This window comes from Muntiacus reevesi, chromosome 18 (genome assembly GCF_963930625.1).
Source record: "Muntiacus reevesi chromosome 18, mMunRee1.1, whole genome shotgun sequence".
NCBI lineage: Eukaryota > Metazoa > Chordata > Mammalia > Artiodactyla > Cervidae > Muntiacus > Muntiacus reevesi.
In genome coordinates this window covers 48,906,018-48,928,822 of record NC_089266.1, presented here as the reverse complement: position 1 = coordinate 48,928,822, position 22,805 = coordinate 48,906,018, and the positions used below count along the sequence as shown (strand labels likewise).

The 22,805-nt window shown below is 34.6% G+C and overlaps 1 protein-coding gene across 1 annotated transcript in view; it reads left to right on the top strand.

Annotated features, from left to right (window-relative positions):
• USP32 (ubiquitin specific peptidase 32) overlaps positions 1-22,805 on the top strand; it is a 191,785-nt gene that overhangs the window by 126,374 nt on the left and 42,606 nt on the right. Inside the window, exons 6-12 of the mRNA XM_065908924.1 lie at positions 5,091-5,222; positions 7,116-7,223; positions 8,978-9,093; positions 9,640-9,702; positions 11,022-11,105; positions 16,632-16,693; positions 20,411-20,513. Coding sequence (XP_065764996.1) covers positions 5,091-5,222; positions 7,116-7,223; positions 8,978-9,093; positions 9,640-9,702; positions 11,022-11,105; positions 16,632-16,693; positions 20,411-20,513 — 668 coding nt within the window. The remainder of the gene's footprint in view (positions 1-5,090; positions 5,223-7,115; positions 7,224-8,977; positions 9,094-9,639; positions 9,703-11,021; positions 11,106-16,631; positions 16,694-20,410; positions 20,514-22,805) is intronic.

Sequence of the window (22,805 nt, the reverse complement as noted above, 5' to 3'; positions counted from 1 at the left end):
TTCAGTTCCTGGGTCAGGAAGATCCCCTGGAGAAGGGAAAGGCTACCTACTCTAGTATTCTGGCCTGAAGAATTCCATGGACCATATAGTCCATGGGGTCACAGAGTCAAACACAACTGAGTGACTTTCACTCACTTTTGATGATTTTTCTGTAAAATCTTAAAAATGAATTTATCCCATTGATTATTTAAAACTGTGAACTAGGGGGAGTTTCCTGGTGGTTAGGATTCGGCACTTTCATTGTTGCTGCCTGGATTCAGTCCCTAGTTGGGCAATTGAGATTCTGCATCCTGCAAGCCATGAGGCATAGCATAAAAAACCCCTTCTGAACTAGGATTTTGTGTAATGTGAAAAATCATACAATGGTATAGATGATAGAATGAAATTATTAGATGTAATCTTCCCAAACAACCCAGGTGACAGTCAGGTACATTTATGATTATAGTTAAATGAAGGCAAAGAACTATGTTTCCTTTTCCTTTTTTAAATTACCTACATTTTTAATATTTTTCATGCAGCAAAATATATCACTAGTTTAATAAAAACAAGTAATACAAATTTTAAAATCAACTTAGTGTTATTAGTATTTTCATTTTTTAACTTCATGAAATACATTATCTTATATCCTTATCACTCAGTTACTTATTAATTTTAGTAAATAATAAGTGATTAGTTTCCTTTACTTCAAGAAGTGGGAAGTGGAATATGACTGCTTTCTGACTTACTCACTCATTAGTGTCACTACTACTGACTTAGTCACTCAGTAGTGTCCGACTCTTTGCAGCCCCATGGACTGTAGCCTGACAGTTTCCACTGTCCATGGGATTTTCCAGGCAAGAATACTGGAGTGGGTTGCCATTTCCTTCTCCAGAGGATCTTTCAGAGCCAGGGTTCAAACCTAGGTCTCCTGCTTTGCAGACAGATTCTTTACTGTCTGAGCCACCGCGGCAGCCCTTACTTCAAGTGTAGGGTAACTTCATTGTTGCTGTTGGACTCCTTCTCCATAGGTTTTAAGAATATATGTTCTAGGATAGGCAAGGCAAGAACTTTCCAGGAGAGCATTTGTCTTTGTAAATTGTGAGGACTAATTAGAATCAATGTACTTGACTCCAGGTACATGTCTCAAAGTCTTTTTTGTTTTCAGCTATGACAGGTGTATAGTTATTCCAATGAACTTTTATTTCTACTTAAGAATAAATTAGAACAACAGTGTCTTTCTGAAAATCTCACTTCTTTCATTTACTGATGTATAAGATGATGTGTACAAAATTTTGTTCTCCCAGCAAAGGATTTTTATTTTTTGTTTTCAAAAGAAAGTCATTCCTAGGTCCTTTAAGTAAATACTGTCTTTCAGATCTTAGAAATAGTGAGCGTCAGAGTAGAGTAGGGGATAGGAAGGAAAAACAGAGACACATTAGCTTTCTGTCTTGGGAGCCCCTTGAAGGTCAAGCCAAAGGAGTAGTTTTTTTCTTAAAATTTTATGTAAGTTGGTGGAATATTTCATTTATTAACCAATTTTTATGGCTATGATACTTATGTTGATTTGACTGTCTCTTAGGTATCTTGCTGATGAGGACAAGTTTTTTCCCTGAAATTTTTATTAAAACTGCTAAGAAATAGTGTAAGAATGAATGCTTTGAAGTCACTGGAAATTTAAAATACATTGTCCTTGTCTTCCCAGGTAACTTGTAAACTATTTGTCCATTAAAAAAGTTTATGGAGTGCTCAAAATGTACCAGGTATTCTAAGTTTTAGAACATAGCAAAGAATAAAATAGACCCAAAAACCTGCCTACAAGGAGTATATGTTCTAGTTGAAGGAGACAGCAATAAACAAAACAAATGAGTCGTAGAGAGCAAAGTAAATAAAGAAGGAAAGGGGTGGAGGAATGTTATTGGATGGGATGGACTTTGGAAGATCTGAGAATGTGACATAAGAGAAAAGATCTGAAGGAGTTGTGGAAATAGCCATGCAGAGGTGTCTTGGGAAAGAGGGTTAAGAAATTTTGAAGTAGAGAAGTAGCATGATTCTGTTTAAATTGTTCTTTTCAAATGACGCTTTATTCTTAGTGAAAAGTTCTCCCCATTTTTATGAATTGTATGTCTTGTACTTGTTAATCTATTATAGTCTTTATGTTTTTTAACTGCATGTATTGATTTAAACACACTTCTCTTCTTAGCTGCCCACCAGGCTATTCCTAACTCAGCAGTCAAAAGTGTTTATTGGTTGGATTATGGCATTCCTCTGCTTCAGACCCTCCAGTGGTTCACAGTTCACTTAAAATCAGAATCCTTTCAGTGACCTGTATAATCTGACCACTGTTTTCTTGCTGACTTTATCTCCTGCTACTCTCTCCTTACTATTATTATTATTCCTTCCACTTACTAACTTCACTTTAGCCACTCTTGTTCTTTCTCTTCCTTGAGCTTTCGAGGCATGCTCTCATCTCAAAGCCTCTATCCTTGTTCTTTCTGTCTAAAGTGTTTTTTCTCCATGATTGGACCCCTTGCCTCCTTGAGATCTCTGCCCATGTAACCCTCATACTGTCAGGAGTTAATCATCTCCAGCCAGTAGTTCTGTCCTGTGGAAATTTTGCTGAGACTGAAGCTAGGCAGTTTCATGGGTTGGCAGTTTCATGGACTCACAGTTTTGAAGTCTCAGAATCTTGAAGGTTGCAGCCTGAAGACTCTATGGTCCTCAGATGCTGTCATTTTATAGAGTTGGAGTCTTGTGGTTGTGCAATTTCAATTCAAGGATGGCACACATATTCTTAAAAAGGCAGTAAGTATTTCAGACTTGTGGGCCATATGACTCTTCATTACAGTTATTCAACTCTGCCATTGTAACATATTAGCAACCATAAACTATGTATGTAAATGTTATTGTGTGCTAGTAAAATATTATTTATACAAACATGCATGCAGCCAATGAGGCTAGAATTTGTAGACCTCTAGATTCAAAAACTGGTAATTTCTGGGCTCTCTGGAACAGAAATATGAGCTCACCTTCAGAACATTTGAACTGGAGGTATACTTCATCTAACCAAAGCCGCAGCTAAATGCCCACCCACAATCTGTTATGATTAATGATATCAAGTGGACGTTAGGAGCCGAGCATTTCCTGTTTTCATCATTCCTTTGTATAGATAGTGGTTTCCATCTGGTATCACTTAACTTAATCTGAAGATCATCTTTTTATATTCCTTTTGGTATAGTTCTGCTGTTGATGAATTCTCTCAGCTTTTGTTTGTCAAAAAAATGCTTTATTTTACCTTTATTTTTGAAGGAGTTTTCATAAGTTACAGAATTTGAGATTAATAAGGTTTTAGTTTTTTACTCCCTTTTGATCCTCTTCCCCTCCCCCTGCCCCCATTGTCTTCTGGCTGCCTTGTTTCTGAAGAGAAATCATTGCTTAATTCCCCTGGTTATAATGTATTTTTTCTCCACTCTCATGCTGCTTTAGAGATTTGTTTCTTTATCAGCAATTTGATCACATCTTACCTTGGTTTGGTTTTCTTTGAATTTTTCTTACACAGGGTTCATTGAACTTCTGGATTATAGGATTATAGTTTTTATCAAATTTGAAGATTTTTCAGTTGTTAATTGTTTTAAACATTTTCTGCCCACTCTTTTCTGGGACCCCCGATAATATGTATGCTGTGCTTTTAAAAAAAAAAATTATTTTATTTTTGGCTGTGCTGAACCTTTGCTGCTGCCAGACTTTTCTCTATTTGTGAGGGCTACTCTCTAGTTGCAGTGCGTGGGCTTCTCGTTGCGGTGGCTTCTCTCGTTGTGGAGCATGGGCTCTAGAGTGAGCAGGATTCAGTAGTTGCAGAGCACAGGCTCTGGAGAACAGGATCAGTAGTCATGGCACATGTGCTTAGTTGCCTCACGACACGTGGGATCTTCCTACACCAGGGATCAAACCCGGTCTCCTGCGTTGGCCGGTGGACTCTCTTACCACTGAGCCACCAGGGAAGCCTTGCTGTACTTTTGATATTGCCTTACATGTCACTGAGATTCTAATAATTTTTTCAGTCTTTGTTCTTTGGAAGGAAAAAAACCACACATGTAGAATGTAACCATAGTTGGAGCTTATCTGTGATTTTTTTTTTTTTTTTAAAGAAAATGCGTTTTCTGATGAATGAGGAGAAAAAGTTGTTCATGTTTTCATGATGCCTCTATTACCTATCACATTATAAATTCTAATCTACTTTCTTTCTCATTTATTGACTTCATAATTTTTGGTTTTTTTAATATATATCTTTTAACTTTTTATTATATAATGGGATATAGCCGATTAACAATGTGTTGTGATAGTTTCAGGTGAACATCGAAGGGAACTTCATTACTTTTAACATCTTTTATCCTGTTCCTTTTTGTTTCTTTAATAAGTATTTAATGTGTAAGTAGTTACCATATCAACAGGATAAATCAGACATGGGATCCTTCTGTTAGGATGTTTACAGTATAGCCAGGAAAGGAAAAATATATATATATATTATATAAATAAATATTCTATATATTTTCTAATATTTTATATAATATGTTTATATAATTTATATATTTATAATATTTACAGTAATTATACAGTAATTATAATATAATTATATGTTAATATATTGATATAATATATGAATATATTTTATATACTATAGTTCTATATAAATATAATTCTAATTAATATATAATATTTATTTATATGATATTTATAAAAATATTTATAAATTTATATGAAATCATCAAATCCAGGATAGTGATTGAATATTACCAAAAATGAGTACTGATAAAAATGTTGTAGGAAACCAGAATGAAACATCTCAGTTGTTTACTGTTTTACATGTTGGACTTAAAACAGCCCACTGGAAAAAAAACTTGCATTTTAAAACCTGTTTTATGTTCATTTGACTTACTTTTCATTTCATTTTAGGTATGATGTGTTTGTCTTTCAGAGTTTTGTTTTAGGTAGTTTTTAGCAGTATAACTGGGAAATTAAAATATATCCTTAGAAGTCGCATTATCAGGATGAGCTAACTAACTGCCTAGAAGAGAAGGCTGAGGTTTTATGATCTTGTTTGATTTGACTCTCAGTGGAGGAATCAGACATCATTGATCTGGAGAAACGCTATTGGTTGCTGAAGGCTCAATCCCGAACTGGACGATTCGATTTAGAGACATTTGGCCCATTGGTTTCACCACCAATTCGTCCATCTTTAAGTGAAGGTAGGAATCATTCTGTTTCTGTGATGTTCCTTGCTAAACACACATGAGACCATCTTTTATTTCTAACCAATACGTCTTAACTCTAAAAGACCATAATGTTATAGGTTTGCAGGTTTCTTGCAAATAGTTTGTTTGGTGGGGAGGAAAATTAAATTGGGAATTAAGATTATAGTCTTGAGCGTCCTGTTCTACTTACATAACCTTGCATAAGTTAGTTTAGCTCTCTCATCTGTACGTATGTGCTAATTAGTCACTCAGTCATGTTCGACTCTTTGACCCCATGGACTGTAGCCCGTCAGGCTCCTCTGTCCATGGGATTCTCTGGGAAGAATGCTGGCGTGGGTTGCCATGCCATCTTCCAGGGAATCTTCCCAACCCAGGAACTGAACTATGTTCTCTTGTGGCTCCTGCATTGGCAAGTAGGTTCTTTACCACTAGGGCCACCTGGGAAACCTCCCTCTCACCTGTATATTCTCATATATAAAATGTTTTGACCATGACAGTAGTTATGAAACTGTGCTCCTAGGGTGCCTCAGAAACTCACTCCTATAGTGCAGGAATTAGGGAGGTGGCCACTGAGCAGGCAAAGCTCTGGACTTCCACATACAGTCCCACCTCTGCCTCAGCTCGAGAACCTCCACAGTTTTTCTTTCACGTAAGAAGGTTCACTGGGGAAATTCCCTGACAGTCCAGCGGTTAGCACTCCTTGATTTCACTGCCAAGGGCCTGGGTTCAATTTCTGGTTGAGAAGTAGGGTCCTGTGTGTGGCACAGCAAAAGTAAAAAAAGAAGAAGAAAAAGGTTCCACTGTTGTATCACTCCTTCCCTCACCTAAAAAAAGATTAGGAAACCACTGGACTGGACCATATCTACAGTTCCCACTTAGCCCTAAATTTCTCATTGCTATCACTTAAAAAGATGGAAATGTAAACAGTAGTTGTTGGGTGATATCACAAAAACCACATAGGGAGTCTGAATATTTGGGTTTTTCTTCTGGTTCAGACCTTTTTAAACTTTCTTTTGGCAAGTCGTTTAACTCCTCTTTTAGTTTTTATTTTTCTACTCTTTAAACTGAGGGCACAGAAGTAGAGTCTTGTAGACTATCTGTATTCTTCACATTCCTAGTGTATTTCAGAAATACTTGACAGGGGACCCAGAACAGATAGGACATCACCTACTTCAGAAGTGCAGTTGTGTTTTAACCTTTTTAGAACTAGAGAGTGATAAGTCGTTTTAGAACTAGAGAGTGATGTCATTTTATTTGAAAACAAAATTATTTCATTTCTATGTTTTATAAAAAGTTTAAAAACCACAAGATTATATTATAAATGCCCTTTTATTTCTGAAGTTTAAGATATTTATAATATTAAGTAGCACAAAGAAGAGTGCAATACAGAATTTCTTTCTCTTATACTGTATTTTTTTTTTTTTTTGCCTCATGAAAGAGCTTAATGTAGCTTATAAATAACAGCACAGTATATCTTTGGTATGCAGTTCAACTTTTCTTCTTTTTTCCTTTTTCTTCTCATTCTTTCCAAATAAGGATAGTTGTGGTCTCTGACTTGTTTTTTTTCGGTTCTTAATTTTTTTTATTTGTTTTTATTTTTTACATACTATAGTCATTTTTAGGTATAGGATTTGATATAAGATAAGAGATAGGCAGGCAAACAGAACCAAACACTAAATGATAGTAATGTATTTTCTCTTAAAAAAAAAGTTAATTTTTATAATTATATCAGGAAAAAAAACTTCCTGAGACAATGGGAGCAACTGATAAACTTTTATTTTTAATTCAGTAGTTTATGGGAAAAAGTCATGCCTCCTTTCATAAACATGTCATTAACATTAGGAAATTTGTTGATTCTGATTTATATTGTCTTCTCCTATTTTATAGGTTTGTTTAATGCTTTTGATGAAAATCGTGACAATCATATAGATTTTAAGGAGATATCCTGTGGGTTATCAGCCTGTTGCAGAGGACCTTTGGCTGAAAGACAAAAATGTGAGTGTTAAACATTGTCACAAAATTTGCAAACGATACGGAGAAAAATATAAGCATTCATTCATGTAGAAATCATCTGTGGATTAAAGCTTAAATTTTCATTACTTTGGCAAATATCTATGTTGAAATTCTAGTGAGGTCACTGTAAGGGTTTAGTCATCTTTTTTCTTTCTTTTTTTTTTTTTTTACTGTGGAATGATTTGGAATCTTTGTCATTAGTAATGGGGTTGATTTTCCAGATGAAGGTGCAGTTCATGATAAATGAACTACATCAATCATGATATCTTTGAAAATGTTAAGCATTTAAAAAATATTTTCTGGTAGTCTGTATGGAAAATTTTGTGTCTTACATGACTTGAATTATAATTTATTTTCTCTCACTTCTGTACATTAATATTAACAAAATGAAATTTAAGATCAAAACACAATTTTATTAAATACTAAAATCTTTTAAACCTAGCTAAAAATGTTATGCCATAATTTATAAGCATTAGTATATTGCTTTAATAAATCTTAACCGTATTTGAGAAAACATAACAGTTTACATTTAATTGGAATCTAATTCTAATATATTTACAAAAGTCATTATCTCTGTGTCTTTCAAAAATACAGTTTCACAAATGTTGCCTGTTTTGGATACTTGTTAGATTTCTTTTTTCTTCTTTGATATGGTATACCATTATTCCAGCATGACTTTATGATAGATTATTTGTTTCCATTAAAGTTCAAATACTAAATAAAGAGACTGACATCTTTGCCTCTCAGTTGGAGTTTACTATTGCCTTAAATTTTTTTTTTTAATTGTTTTTTGCTAGTGCAAGTTAATAAGCTAGAGTGATTCATTTGATGTTAATTAGCAAATGTTAGTATTTCTGTTAGCCTGTTGTATATAAACAAAAAATTGAAGAGTTAAACTTGTTCTTTGGCCAAAAAAAAAAAAATTTGAGTGTGCCTTTAATTACACTGGAGAGGGAATATCTGTATGGTTATCTCTTGCTATCAGCTGGGAGTTGGTTCTGGGGCCCCCCTTGGACACCAAAATCCATGAATACTCAATTTATTATATAAAATGGCATAGTGTTTGCATATAACCTATGTACATATTCTTATGTAACTTTAAATCATCTCTAGGTTACTTATAATACCTAATGCAATGTAAATAGTTGTAAATACAATGTAGATGCTATGTAAATAGTTGCCAGTGTGTGGCAAATTCAAGTTTTACTCTTGGGAACTTTCTGAAGATTTTTTTTTTAATTTTTATATGTTTTTGTTTTGTGGTTGAATCTGGGAATGTGGAACGCATGGGCATGGAGGGCCAAATGTACCAGCTTGTTGTTGATTCTTAATGTAGACAGAGTATTTTCAGCATTGTGAGAATCACCTGTGAAATGATCAGTTTTTAAATATTGGAAATTAAAGGCTTGAATTACCACCTCAAAATCTGCAAGATAATGTATAGTAACTTGGATCTTATTAATGTTTTTCAGTTTATAAGGAATTTAGCTCTAGATTTAGGGGAAGGATAGGGTTCTCCAGCCTGGCTAATGATTGGGAGAGAGAGACTTAGAAATGTGTGCAAGAAGCCCTACAAATTCAGAGAACTTCCATGACATAGTCCGCTCCAGATGAGAACTTAATCCAGGATATACTTGCTTGAGAAACAGTAATTTTACTAGGGCAGCTTCTAGTAATATGTATTGTACTTCAGAGTATAAAAGTGATTTCCCTCCAAAAGAGTGTCTTTTGTTTAGTTTGCTTCAAGGTGTTCGATGTTGACCGTGACGGAGTTCTCTGCAGAGTTGAACTGAGAAACATGGTGGTTGCACTCTTAGAGGTCTGGAAGGATAACCGCACCGATGATATCCCGGTAAATTCTGATTGTGTATACTTTTTGGTGCATGTAGACTTCATGCCAACAAGAAAATGGAGTGAATAAAATTTTTAAAGAGATCAAGAATAAAGGATTTGCTCTGACTTCTAGTTGCTATATTATGCTACTCAAAATATCTGTAGTTAAAAGTACAAAATTGGGAAGAGAATTTGCCTTAGAAAATTTAATGAACTGAATGTATTGGAAATATTTGACCAAAATATCATATACTTTTGTTATTGTTGTTTGGACGCTAAGTTGTGTTTGAAGTTGTGTTTGACTCTTTTGCAACCCCATGGACTGTAGTCTGGTTAGGCTTCTGTGTCCATAGGATTTCCCAGGCACCAATACTGGAGTGGATTGTCATTTCCTTCTCCATATGATCTTCCCAACCAAGGGACTGAACCCGTATCTTCTGCATTGGCAGGCAGATTCTTTACCTCTAAGCCACCAGGGAAGCCTAACATCATATACTTAGTCACTGACTAATAAAAATGATATCTGCTTTTTTCTAATTACTTCTTTGGGTTTCTGTTTTTACAGGAATTACACATGGATCTATGTGACATTGTAGAAGGCATATTGAATGCACATGACACCACAAAGGTGAGTCCAGCTGGGACTGATTTTTTTCTAAAAATGTTTCATACTTTGAATTGGTATATATAGCTTGAATATATATTTATATCTCTTCTACATTGTCTCAACCAAGTGTTTATTTGGACCAGTGGTTACAGTCCCTCCAAGTTGTCTCTAAAGATAGCCCATTCCATATTTCCAATTTTAGTATATGTGCTGTTGAAGCAAGCACAGCCTATTCCATCTTTAAACAACTCCACCGAAGTGCTATGTACATAAAAACATTTATATTTTATAAGGTAGACATGTTAATTTGCCATCTACAGTTTATAATCTTTATTTCTCCCATTTTAATAAGTTACAGACAGGCTAACCTTGTACTGAGCAAATGCTGGAAAAATGAAAAGACATTGTATGATTCCATTTATATGAAGTTTGAGAATAGAGACAAAACCAGCAAATGGTAATAGGTGTATGACAGTGGTTTTGCAGATGAGTGATTAAACTGGGAAGGACCATAAGGAGATGATGGAAATGACTATCTTAATCTGGATACATACATTCTTTTACAAAATTTCTAAAGTAATATTGGTAAAGGTCTCTTCTGAGTTCTTTAATAGCACCCAGAATAACCATGTAATATAAATAAGCATGTACTTTACAAATAATAAGTTCTTGAACTTAGTTTGACAACATTTATTAGTTAAGGATATTATAATAGGTTTTCTCCTGTAGCTTGCTGTGATTTTCATATAGAATGTGTGAAAAATGTAATTTTTGGTACACTTTGAAACCAAAAAAATATTGCTTTACTCAAAAGAGTAACATTAAATTGTATTTTAGGGAAATGTAATATAGATACTCATTTTTTATTTTTATTAAGTTCTTTTCAATCTCTAAGAACTCTGATGAAATTGCTAGATATTTCTAAAAAGGAGGTCTTAGAAAATTGTTAGGATCAAAGCGCGTAATCCAGAGTCTGTAAAAATGCTTTCAAAATTAGCAAATACTTCATTTTCCCTCTCTGGGGCCTTTTGTAGGTTCCATAGGTAACCTTTGAACCAGAAGATGATGTGAGTTATTTCCCAGGTGTTGTTGAAGGAAGAAAATGGTTGGTGATAAATGATCCTCATTGCCATTGACTACTTTAACGAAGTTTGGTTACCTTTAAACTTATCCTGGATGGCCTATTTCTCAGATAAACAGATAGCACCTACCTTAAATTGTTGGATTTCTTTCAGACAAATAATCATAATCATTAGAAGTTTAATAAACCAGATTTTACTCAAATAAAAAATGAGGGCATTCTTAATATGAGATCTTTTAAAATACTGTTTCTCTTTCAGATGGGTCATCTTACTCTAGAAGACTATCAGATCTGGAGTGTGAAAAATGTTCTTGCCAATGAATTTTTGAATCTACTTTTCCAGGTATGTTTAGGGTAAATGACAGATACAGAGGGCAGCGATACTAGTAGTTCTGCATCTTTTCCATTATATAGTAGTTACTACATCTAAGCTACAAAACCATATATTATTTAAAAAACTACATTATCCTGTATACCACCTGAAAGATGGTGAGATAAAGCATGAGTGCCTACTGAAGTTTCTCAAAGTCATGAGAAGTTAGGAAAGTGGAATATAGCTGATTATGTTTATCTTAAAATTCATGACAGAGCAGAATGTAGACACAGAATAATTTAAATTGTAAAAGCCATTATAATTGCTATTTTTCTTCAAAGACCCCTCCTAATAAGGCCATGGAACAGAGATGGTTCATAAATAGGCACCTGTAAATTTTTCACAAAATATTCAATCTTTCCATTTAAGAGATTATTTTAGATGCAAAATTATTTCTTTTTTTTCCTAATTGTTTATAAGGTCCAAAAAAGATCAAAGGAGAAGGAAGGAAGAATAGCTGCTAGGAATGAGCAGCCAGATTTTAACTATTTTCCCAGTTAAAGTAGTTCTCTTGCTCTCATTTTAAAAAATAGTTTATTGTTTCCATTTTTCATAGTTTTTCATAAATATGTAAGTTGACTTAATAGTGATAGTTTAGATTCTCCTTATATTCCTTTCCTTGTAAAAGCACCCCTGTGAAAGTCAGAAAAGTTTGGTATCTTTGTCTTTATCATGATCTTCCATTATAAATAAAGAGATCTATGACATAACTGTTAGAATAAATGGAAATTGAACTCTTCCTCATGGGTAATTACTAACTAATGTATATTTAAAGCATATGCAATCTGATATGCTTATAATACCCATTTAAATCACTCAGCTACTCCACTATCAATTTTCAACAGGAATTTAAGTTGATGGTTTTGGAAAGTAAAAAATGTACAAAAGTAATATAAATCACTGCTGTAAACAGAAATGACTTACTTGGTAATATAAATCACTATTGTAAACAGAAATGACTTACTTGGTAATATGAAAATTGATGAGCTTTTTTTTTAATCTCACTTAAAATAATATTCTCAAATTTTAAGTCATAATTAATTATATAAGCATTTTGATCACTTGAGTTTGTATTTACATCATCCTGTAGCTCTCATGTAGCAGAGCATTTTGAATATTTGTATTGCCTTGACTGTTTTTTCATGCTTATCAGGGACTTGCAGTGACAGTATTTTCCTGTGATTCTAATTTATAAATAAGCACATGCTTGAGATTTGTTTCTGTATGTCAGTGTTTCCAGTATTATATTAAACAGTACTAAGATTTTTTCATTGAGTACCCATTTACCCATCATCTAAGTTTTAGCATTACATTTTACCGTGCTCACTTTATCCCATATTTAGACATGCTTTAAAAACTTTATGTTCACGTAATATATGTGTAAATAGATTGGCCTGAATTATCCAGATGGGTTCAGTCTAATCACACGAGTCCTTAGAAGTGGAAAATCTTTCCCAGCTATGGTCAGAGAAAAAGAGATGGCATTGGGAGCAGAGTTAGAGAGGTGCAGATCTGCTAGCTTTGAAGATAGATAGAGAAAGAGCCATGAGCATAGGATTGTGGGTGAGCTTTAGACACAGGAAAACGGAAGGAAGCATATTCTTCCTTTGAGCTCCAGAAAGGAATACCACCCTGTTGCCATCTTGATTTTTTGCCTGTAGAGATCTGTACCTTACTTTTGACCTGCATAACTGTAAGATAATAAATTTGTGTTGTTTTAAGCTATAAATTCTGTGATAATTTATTACAACAGTAATAAAAATCCAGTACAGAGGGAGATAACCCATATTTATAGATTGGAAGGCTCAATGTGTTAAAGGTGTCAGTTCCCCTGCAGTTGCCTTAAAGATTTGTACACTCAAAATCAGAATCCCCAGAAGCTCATTGTTGTCACTGAGATTTTGTAGAACTTGACCAGAGGATTCTAAGTACACATGGAAGTATGAGGGTCAAAAACATAGCAAAGAAGAAATTCAGGAACAATGGATTTATATTACCAGATATTAAAACTTTTTATAAAATAGCAGCAGTGTTAAACAGTGTGATGTCTGCATAAAGTTAGATCAACCAATGGAACAACATTGAGAGTTCTTACACAGACCATGTAGGTGTGATCACTTGATTTATAACAAAGAAGACGTTGCACTGCAGATGAGAAGGAGTGGTCTTTTCGGTAAGTGGTACCAGATTAATTAGTATTCTTATGGGAAAACTATGCATCATTATTCACCCCATTACATGAAAAATAATTTTAGACCCTGTTACACAATATTGTAAAGTAATTAGCCTCCAACTAATAAAAATAAATGGGAAAAAAAATAAATAAAAAAATAAAATTTGCTTGTCCAGAAAAAAAATAAAGTGAAGTAAGTCAGAGAAAAACAAATATTGTATATTAACGCATATATATAGAATCTAGAAAAATAGCACTGATGAAGCTATTTGCAGGGAAGCAGTAGAGATGCAGATGCAGAGAACAGAATTGTGCCACACCAGGGGAAGGAGAGGGCAGGATGAAGTGAGAAAGTGACACTGACACATGCACACTGTCAGGTGTGAAACAGGTGACCGGCAGGAGGCTGCGGTATGGGACAGGGAGCCCGCCTGGTCCTCTGTGGTGACCTGTAAGGTGGGGTGGGAGCGGGAAGGGGGGCTTAGGATGGAAGGGCTATCTGTATTTATAATTATGACTGATTCGGGCTTCCCTAGTGGCTCAGACAGTGCAGAATCTGCCTGCGATGCAGGAGACCCAGGTTTGATCCCTGAGTCAGAAAGATTCCCTGGAGGAGGGAATGGCTACCCACTCCAGTATTCTTGCCTGGAGAATTCCATGGACAGAGGAGCCTGGCAGGCTACGGTCTGTGGGGCTGCAAAGAGACACCACTGAGCAACAAATGTGGCTGGTTCACACTGTTGTACAATGGAGGCCAGTGCAGCATTGTAAAGTAATTATCCTGCAGTTAAAACTAAATAAATTTTTTAAAAGTAATTTTAGGGAGATTATAAATCTAATAAGTTTGGAAAGTAAAGAGTAAAGTGTCTAGAAAATAACATAGCTATTTTAATGACTTTGAGGTGGCAAAGAGTTCTTAAACGGCACAGAGAGCGCCAAGCACAAAGAAAAGTTTTAAGTTGGACTTCAGTAAAATCAAGAATTTTTTTTTCAAGAGATGCCATTAAAAAAATAATAAGAATTTATTGCTTTACTTGTGTCCAGGAGAAGACTTGTATATAGAGCATGTGTGTGCTAGTCACTCCGTCATGTTAGACTCCTTGACCCCCTGGACTATAGCCAGTTTCCTCTGTCCATGGAACACTCCAGACAAGAATACCAGAGCGGGTTGCAATGCCCTTCTCCAGGGGAATCTTCCTGACCCAGGGATCAAACCAGTGTCTGTTACATCCCCTGCATTGGCAGATGTGTTCTTTACCACCAGCGCCACCTGGGAAGCCCACCTAGGGCATACAAAGAACAAAAATCAATGGGAAACAAGGCAGAAGCTTAATATTAAAATGTACAAAAAATGTGAATGGGTGCTTCACAAAAGAGAATATCCAAATAGCTAATAATTATGAAAGAGGACTGACTTTTTTAGTCATAATGAAAATACATATTAAAATTGTACTTGGAATACCATTAGACATCCACTAGAATGGTTAGCCTTGAAGTGATAATGAAGCGTTGTTGAAGATAATAAGAAAGTTTAACTCTTTCACATTGCCAGAAGGAATATAAATTCTTACAAATATTGGCTGTTTTTATTTATACCCTATAGAAACTTGTATATCTGAGCACCAGAAGACATAGAATAAGTTCTTATAATCACTTCTTATTACAGCCCCAAACAGAAAATGACCTAACTACCTATCAACAATAAATACATTAAAGTAAAATGGTGATACTTGCATACACATGGTTTAGTTTAAATCAATAAAAATAAATATATTACTGCTACACACAACTGCATCAAGGAATCTTACATAATATGGAATGGAAAATACTGGACCAGAAAACTCAAAAGCAGACAAAAAGCAATCCATGGTGGTAGAATTCAGGGTAGTGAATACATCAAAGGTTGCTGTAGTGTCTGGGAAGGAACTCAAAGTGGAACTTTGGGGGAGGTAGCAATGTTCTGTTTCTTGCCTGGATGAAGGTCATGTGAAACTAACACAACATTATACATGTGAAACTAACACAACATTATAAATCAATTATACTTCAATTTAAAAACCCTTTAAAAAATTGTCTCAACAATAAAAGAATGAACTATTGATAAATGGATGAATCTCATAAACCTAATTTGTGTATTGTTAAGTAAATTTTACCTCAAAAGGTAAACAAAATTATAAACAGGCAGACTGATATATTTACAGGGAGCTGTACTAATATCTATAACTTACTTTGAAATTCATGGAAAAATTAAGATGGATTAAGAGATGAATTGAGGGAAGGATAAATGAAGTATAATAAAATGTTAATGTCAGAATTAGGTAATAAGTATGGGGTATTCAGTGTAAAATTCTTTAAACTTTTCTGTATTTTTGAAATTTTTCATGATAAAATGACAGGGGTGGGGGTGGGGAATCACTTCTTTTATAATGATTTAAAGAAGGCAAATAAATTGAGGAGAAAATGAGCCTTAAAAAGCATACTTTAGAACTTCCGTGGTGGTTCAGTGGTTAAGAATTTGCCTGCCAGAAAAAAAAGAATCTGCCCGCCAGTGCAGGAGACACAGGTTCAATCCCTGGTCTGGGAAGATTCCACATGCCATGGAGCAACTAAGCTTGTGGGCCACAGATACTGTTTCTGCATGCCACAGCTACAACTACTGAAGCCCACGTACCCTAGAGGCCATGCTCTGCAACAAGAAAAGTCACCCACAATGAGAAGCCCATGGACTGCAAAAGAGAGTAGCCCTCGCTCACCGCAGCTAGAAAAAGCCCAGGCAACAACAAAGATCCGGCATAGCCAAAAAGAAAATAATAAATTCTTTTTTTAAAAGCACATTTAGCACTGATAGCATTGATGTTCTTCTTAGAGCTGTTTAAGTTGAAATGCTACCTTTATCCTTCATTTCTGGTATCCGTTTCATCTCCCCTTTACCTTTCTACGCAAGTGCCGTAGTATGCTCTTCAGATTTCAGGAAAGGAGATAATATTCTCTGTGTGAGGTAATTAAGGTATATAGTATTAATGAAACATTCTAAAAAGTAGTTTTTCCCTTCCTTTTTTCTCCTTTTCTTCCTTTCTCTGTTTTTTCCCCCCAATCACAGAGATTTGGGAATTGCTTCCATTGAAATGATTTATTTCTTAAAAAAAAAAACAACAACAAAATTTAAAGTTCAGATTTGCTCAAGTGGTATTTCATCAGCCAAAAGCTATTGTTAGTTTAATTTCCCATCTAGAAGTGGATCTTATATAGAGAATGTGAAATATTCTTATTCTATAGTTCAGTCATTGGCACCAATGAAGTTTAATTTACCATTTTATCTCTAGGTATGTCACATAGTTCTGGGGTTAAGACCAGCTACTCCAGAAGAGGAAGGACAAATTATTAGGTAAGTTTATAGATACAGTCTGTGTATATTTTCATTAAATAGATACAATTTCAGACATCTGAAATATATTGTTACTGGGTAACAGTATGTTTCCATGTTAATGTAATCTTTATGGTAGCACCCTGTTTCTCCAAATAAATCACATAATGAAGTGTTTTTTTAAATTAGCTTCCTAACCAAGGGTTTGGGTTAAGATATTTAAAGTGTAAGACGTGATGACTTGGTATACTGTATGTGTTCTGAAAGAATTCCCCCCTCTGAGTTAATTAAGGCACCCATCACCATCACATATCTTTTTTTTTTTTTTTTTAAATATGTATTTATTTATTTATTTATTTTATTTTTCAGTGGGTTTTGTCATACATTGATATGAATCAGCCATAGAGTTACACGAATTCCCCATCCCGGTCTCCCATCCCACCTCCCTCTCCACCCGATTCCTCTGGATCTTCCCAGCCCAACAGGCCCGAGCACTTGACTCATGCCTTCCACCTGGGCTGGTGGTCTGTTTCACCACAGATAATATACATGCTGTTCTTTCGAAACATCCCACCCTCCCCTTCTCCCACAGAGTTCAAAAGTCTGTTCTGTACTTCTGCGTCTCTTCTTCTGCCCTGCATATAGGGCCATCGTTACCATCTTTCTAAATTCCGTATATATGTGTTAGTATACTGTAATGTTCTTTATCTTTCTGGCATCACATATCTTATAATGAAAATTTGTACCTTTTTACTAGTCTTTCTCCTAGCTCCTGGCAGCCTCTTTTCTATTCTGTTTCTGAATTCAACTTTTTTTTTGGATACCATGCAGTATTTCTCTTTCTCTGTCTGGCTTATTTCATTTAGACTAATACCCTCAAGTTTCATCTGTGTGTTTTTGTAAAGACATGATTTCCTATTTTGAAAGGCTGAATAAAATTCCATTTTATATATTCACAAACACCACATTTTCTTTATCCTTTCATCTATTTGTGGACACTTGGATTGTTTCCATACCTTGGCTATTGTGAATAACATTGCAGTGAACATGAGAATAGAACTGTCTCTTCAAGATACTGAAGAGATCCGTGTCAGGACACATCATCATTAGGTTCTCAAAAGCAGTAACAGCATTGAGATACCTATGTGTATCCTTCATAAAACTTAAAGCGCTGAAAGAAAAAAAACACTGTAGCCAAGAATTCTATATCCCGAAAAAATATTTCTTCAAGACTGATTTGGATTTTGAAATGAATTATTATATATGACTCTTAGAACAGAAGCAATAAAAGAAAAAGTAGGTAAATTTGGCTTCACCTAAATTAAAAACTTGTTCTTCAAAGGGCATTGTCAAGAAACTGAAAAGAAAACTGAAAACTACGGACTGAGACATAATGTTTGTAAATCATAGATCTGACAAGAATCAAGTAACTAGAATATATAAAGAACTCCTACAACTCATCAACCAAAATATAACTCAATTTCAAAACGGGCAAGGGACTTCAATACACATTTCTCCAGAGATGATATACACAAATAATATACACATGGTTATCCAGCAGTTGAAAAGATGCTCAGAATCATTTGTCATTAAGGAAATGCAACTCAAAACCACATGAAATTCCACTTTGTGCCTACTAGGATGTTTGTAATTTTTAAGTGAAAAATAAATTTCATGATGATGTAGAGAATTTGGGATTCTCATTGTGTCACCGGTAGAATTTGTAAAATGGTGTAACTGCTATAGAAAACAAGTTGGTATTTCCTCAAAATTGCAATTACCACATAACTCAGCAATTCCCTTCTAGGTATTTATCTAAAAAATTGAAAATAGGCACTAAAATACTTGTACCCAGATCTTCCTATTAACACTGTTCACAATAGCCATAAGGTGGGAACAGCCCAAATATCAATCAGTAAGGTGAGTGGATAAACAAAATGTATATATATGCCGTGAAATATCACTCAGCCATAAAAAGAAATGATGTACTGATACATGATATGACATGGGTGAACCTCCCAAATGAAAGAAGCTAGACACAAGAGGTGACGTATTATACGATTCCATTTATATGAAATATCCAAAATAGGTAAAACTAAACTATCAGTACAGAAAGCACATTGGTGATTGTCAAGGGCTAGGGAAAAGGAGTAATAGAAAATAACTGCTTAGCTGTGGTGTATGAAATTGTTTTGGAGAAGTTTGCATAAGATAAAATTAACCGTTGTAAAGCATATATAATATTCAGTGGCATTTAGTACAGTCAGAATGTGCAGAGACCACCTTATGTTATATGAATTTCTTCTCAATAAGAATAGTGTTTTTAAAATCACATTGTGACACCACTTCACACCCACTAGGTAGATTTGTGATAGAAAAGACAGAAAATAACAAGTGTTAGTGAGAATGTGAAGCAACTAGAACCGTCATACAATACTGATGGGAAAGTTAATGGTGTAGCCGCTTTGGAAAACAGTTTGCCAGTTGCAAATTATCAAGTATTAGATAAACAAAATATACACAAATACCCTATGGAATATTACTCAGTAATAATAATAATAAAAAGCACAAAGTAATAGTATCTGCTCCAACATAGATGAACTTTAAAAACATCATGTTAAGTAAAAGAGATCCGATGCAAGAGACCACGTGTTATAACATTCCATTTATTTATTTAAGTCCCTTGCCCATTTAAAAATTGTGCGGTGTTCAGAAATGGCAGCCCACTTGAGTATTCTCGCCCAGGAAATCCCATGGACAAAGAAGCCTGACTGGGATAATCCATGGGGTCCCAAAAGAGTCAGACACGGTTTAACAGCTCTACAACAATATATCTGATATAGAAAGAACTCTTAAAAATCAAAGTTAAAAAAATACCAAAAAAAATGTATAGAGAAAAGGGCAAAAGACATGAATAAACAATTCACAAAAAAGCTATATAATGGTCCATTGTCATATGAAAGGATCAGATTGACTTTATAATAAGAGAAGTACAAACTAAAGCTACCCTGAGACATCATTTGTCTCTTTTGCAGATTGACAAAAAATAATTTTGACAAGCCACTCTGATGGCAGTACTGGGAGAACAGGCATTGTTACATCCTGCTATCAGGAGTGTGTGACTCAGACAAGTAAAGAATCCACTTGCAATCCAGGAGGTCTGAGTTATATCCCTGGGAAGATCCCCTAGAGAAGGGAATGGCTATCCACTCCCATTATTTTTGCCTGGAGAATTCCATGGATAGAGGAGCCTGATGTGGGTCACAGTCCATGGGGTTGCAAAGAGTCAGGCCTAACTGTGTGACTTTTTAAGAGATAAAAAATAAACTAATGGTGTCATGAGGCTGAGGGCAGTAATTTGACTAAAAAATGACTAAAAATAAAGCATAAAGATGTCTTCTGGGGGTATCTGAAATAGTCTAAAATTGGATTGTGGTAATGGTTGCACATGTCTGTAAATTTACCAAAATCATTGAGTTCTACACTTAATTCAGATAACTTCTATGTTATTAAATTATTCTTCAGTGAAGTTGTTTTTGAAACATCAGTTGGAGTCTTAATAGTGGTATTATGACTCCTGAAATTAGATTATCAGTGTTTCACTAATTTAATATGTGGCCATTTTCCAAATATATCTGTTTCATGCTTTTCCTTTGAAAAGTTTCTAATGATAATTTATGGGTGTATGGTCATCTGTTTTACACACCATTTGATGTACTGAATTTCTTTTGTATGTAGAGGATGGTTAGAACGAGAGAGCAGATATGGTCTGCAACCAGGACACAATTGGTTTATCATCTCTATGCAATGGTGGCAGCAGTGGAAAGAATATGTCAAATATGTAAGTAAGATTCCTATTTATCTACATTTAAAATAAGATTTTTAGCTCCATCAGACTTTGTGTGACTACTGGACAGTAATAAAATGCTCCAACCTAGAAAAAGATTTGAAGGTGAAACAAATGAATACCTATATGATGCTTGCTAAGGACCAACCTGCTTTTCTAAAAAGCAAGTTCCAGAGCAAGTAATAGATTCACTAAGAAATCAAGTACTAATATACTTAGTATTTATAGCACATTATGAAAACAGAAGTATGAGACTGTAATTCTCACTTGGACAGTGGTTAGCAATTCTGATTGCATAGCAGAATCACATAGAAAGCTTAAAAAAAAAATTCCCGAGCAAATAAATTTATAAAACATAATTGGAGAAAGGGATTGAATTAATTTAAGTCATTTTTGTATACTGAAAATTTTCTTTTGAATTCTAATTTAAATGGAATGCATTTTGTCGGTATGAACACTGTCAGAAAAGCTGTGAGAAGATCAATATTATTTTTAATGAATTGCCAAGAAGTCAACAAACTGAAGTCCAAACATATGATTAATAATTTAAATACTCAGGCCTAATTCACAGGCAATAGGTCAGTGTGATTCTGTTGTTCTGTTGTTGATACAATTATGACTTCTTTAGTTAATAGTTGAATTTAAAATACTGATGGCTCCAAATCCATACTTAGTGTAGATTGCCAGTTTTTAATCATTTGTATACTGTGGTCACCATTTTTTTGCCATATAATTTCCATACTATTATTTTCTTAGTTACATTTATATAAATAACTTTATCATTTTTATGTAAATAAATATATCTTATTTTAATATATCTTATTTTAAATCTTATTTATGTCACTATCTTAAATAGAAAAATCAGTGTCACATTCCAGAAATAGAAGATCAAAATAAAACTAAATTTAATAGAAATAAAATATTAAATTCCAAGTAGTGTTGCCTTTTGAAGACTAATACTGAGGCCTGTTCTCTGTTAAAAAGAGAAATTATCAAGTATTAGATTGGCATATCAGGTATTCAGTTAGCACATTAACACCAAACTGAGACCCTTTCCTCAAAGTAATCAAAGGACTGGAAGAGGATTGAATAGGGCATAATTTTTTCACTGTGAAGTAGAGTTATTTAAAACCCAACATAATCTGCTACCTTTCATATATTTTTAGAAAGTTAATAGTTAATAGAAGATACTAACATTTGGATCTGTAATAAAGAATATGAATCTGTGTGCTTCTGAATTACTTGAAGTTTTAACAATAAAGCTATATAACTTTTTTAGTTCAATAAAGTTGATTGGTATGTAGAAAGAAATCTAGGTTTTATTCTCATTCTTCTTGCCACTCTTTTGATTAAATCACTGTAATTTTTTTAGAACTGGCTTTTGAAGAATCTACAAATTGATAGTGTTCACCTGGCTTACACATCAAAGAGGCAAAAAACATCTAATAAAATATTGATAAAATGTCTCCTTGTTTTGGCTAAAATTAGGGCTTCCCTTGTGGCTCAGATGATAAAGCATCTGCCTGCAATGTGGGAGACCTGGGTTCAGTCCCTGGGTTGGGAAGATCCTCTGGAGAAGGAAATGGCAACCCACCCCAGTACTCTTGCCTGGAAAATTCCATGCACAGAGGAGCCTGGTAGGCTACAGTCCATGGGATCACAAAGAGTCAGACACCATCAAGCAACTTCACAGGGATGCTGTAATTACATTAAAAGAATCTAGTTTCCACTGTGCTATTGCTATGCTGTGACTTGGAGTTTATGTTTTAAATTTGATGTTTTTCTTAAGTTTCAGTTAGTTACTTTCTAAGTGGTGCCTTCAAGACCCCCATCCATTCATCAGTTTCATCTACTAAAATTTATGTCGCTGTTTACTGAATACCACTTGAGTTCCTCTAGCCATGCTATCTGTCTCAGATGCCTCTGGGACCTTGTTACTGTTTAGCACCTTTAGTCTTTCTCTTTACCTTTACTTAAAAATATCCTGATCTTTTAAAAGCACTCACAGATACATGTTCTCATAGCACCTTCCCTTCTGCTCCTCCTCAGTCTTCATTCTCTGTTTTTCTGTGTGTTTTTTGTTTGCTGATTTTTTTTTCCTCACAAATAAGCTTAGTAGAAAATAGTTTTGTGCTAGCTGCCTCTGCTTCTAGGACTCTGTGTATGTTTAGTCACTTATACGTGTATGACTCTTTTTGACCCCATGTACTGTATGTAGTCAGTCAGGCTCCTCTTCCATGAAATTTTTCAGGCAAGGATAATGGAGTGGGTTGCCATTTTCCTCCT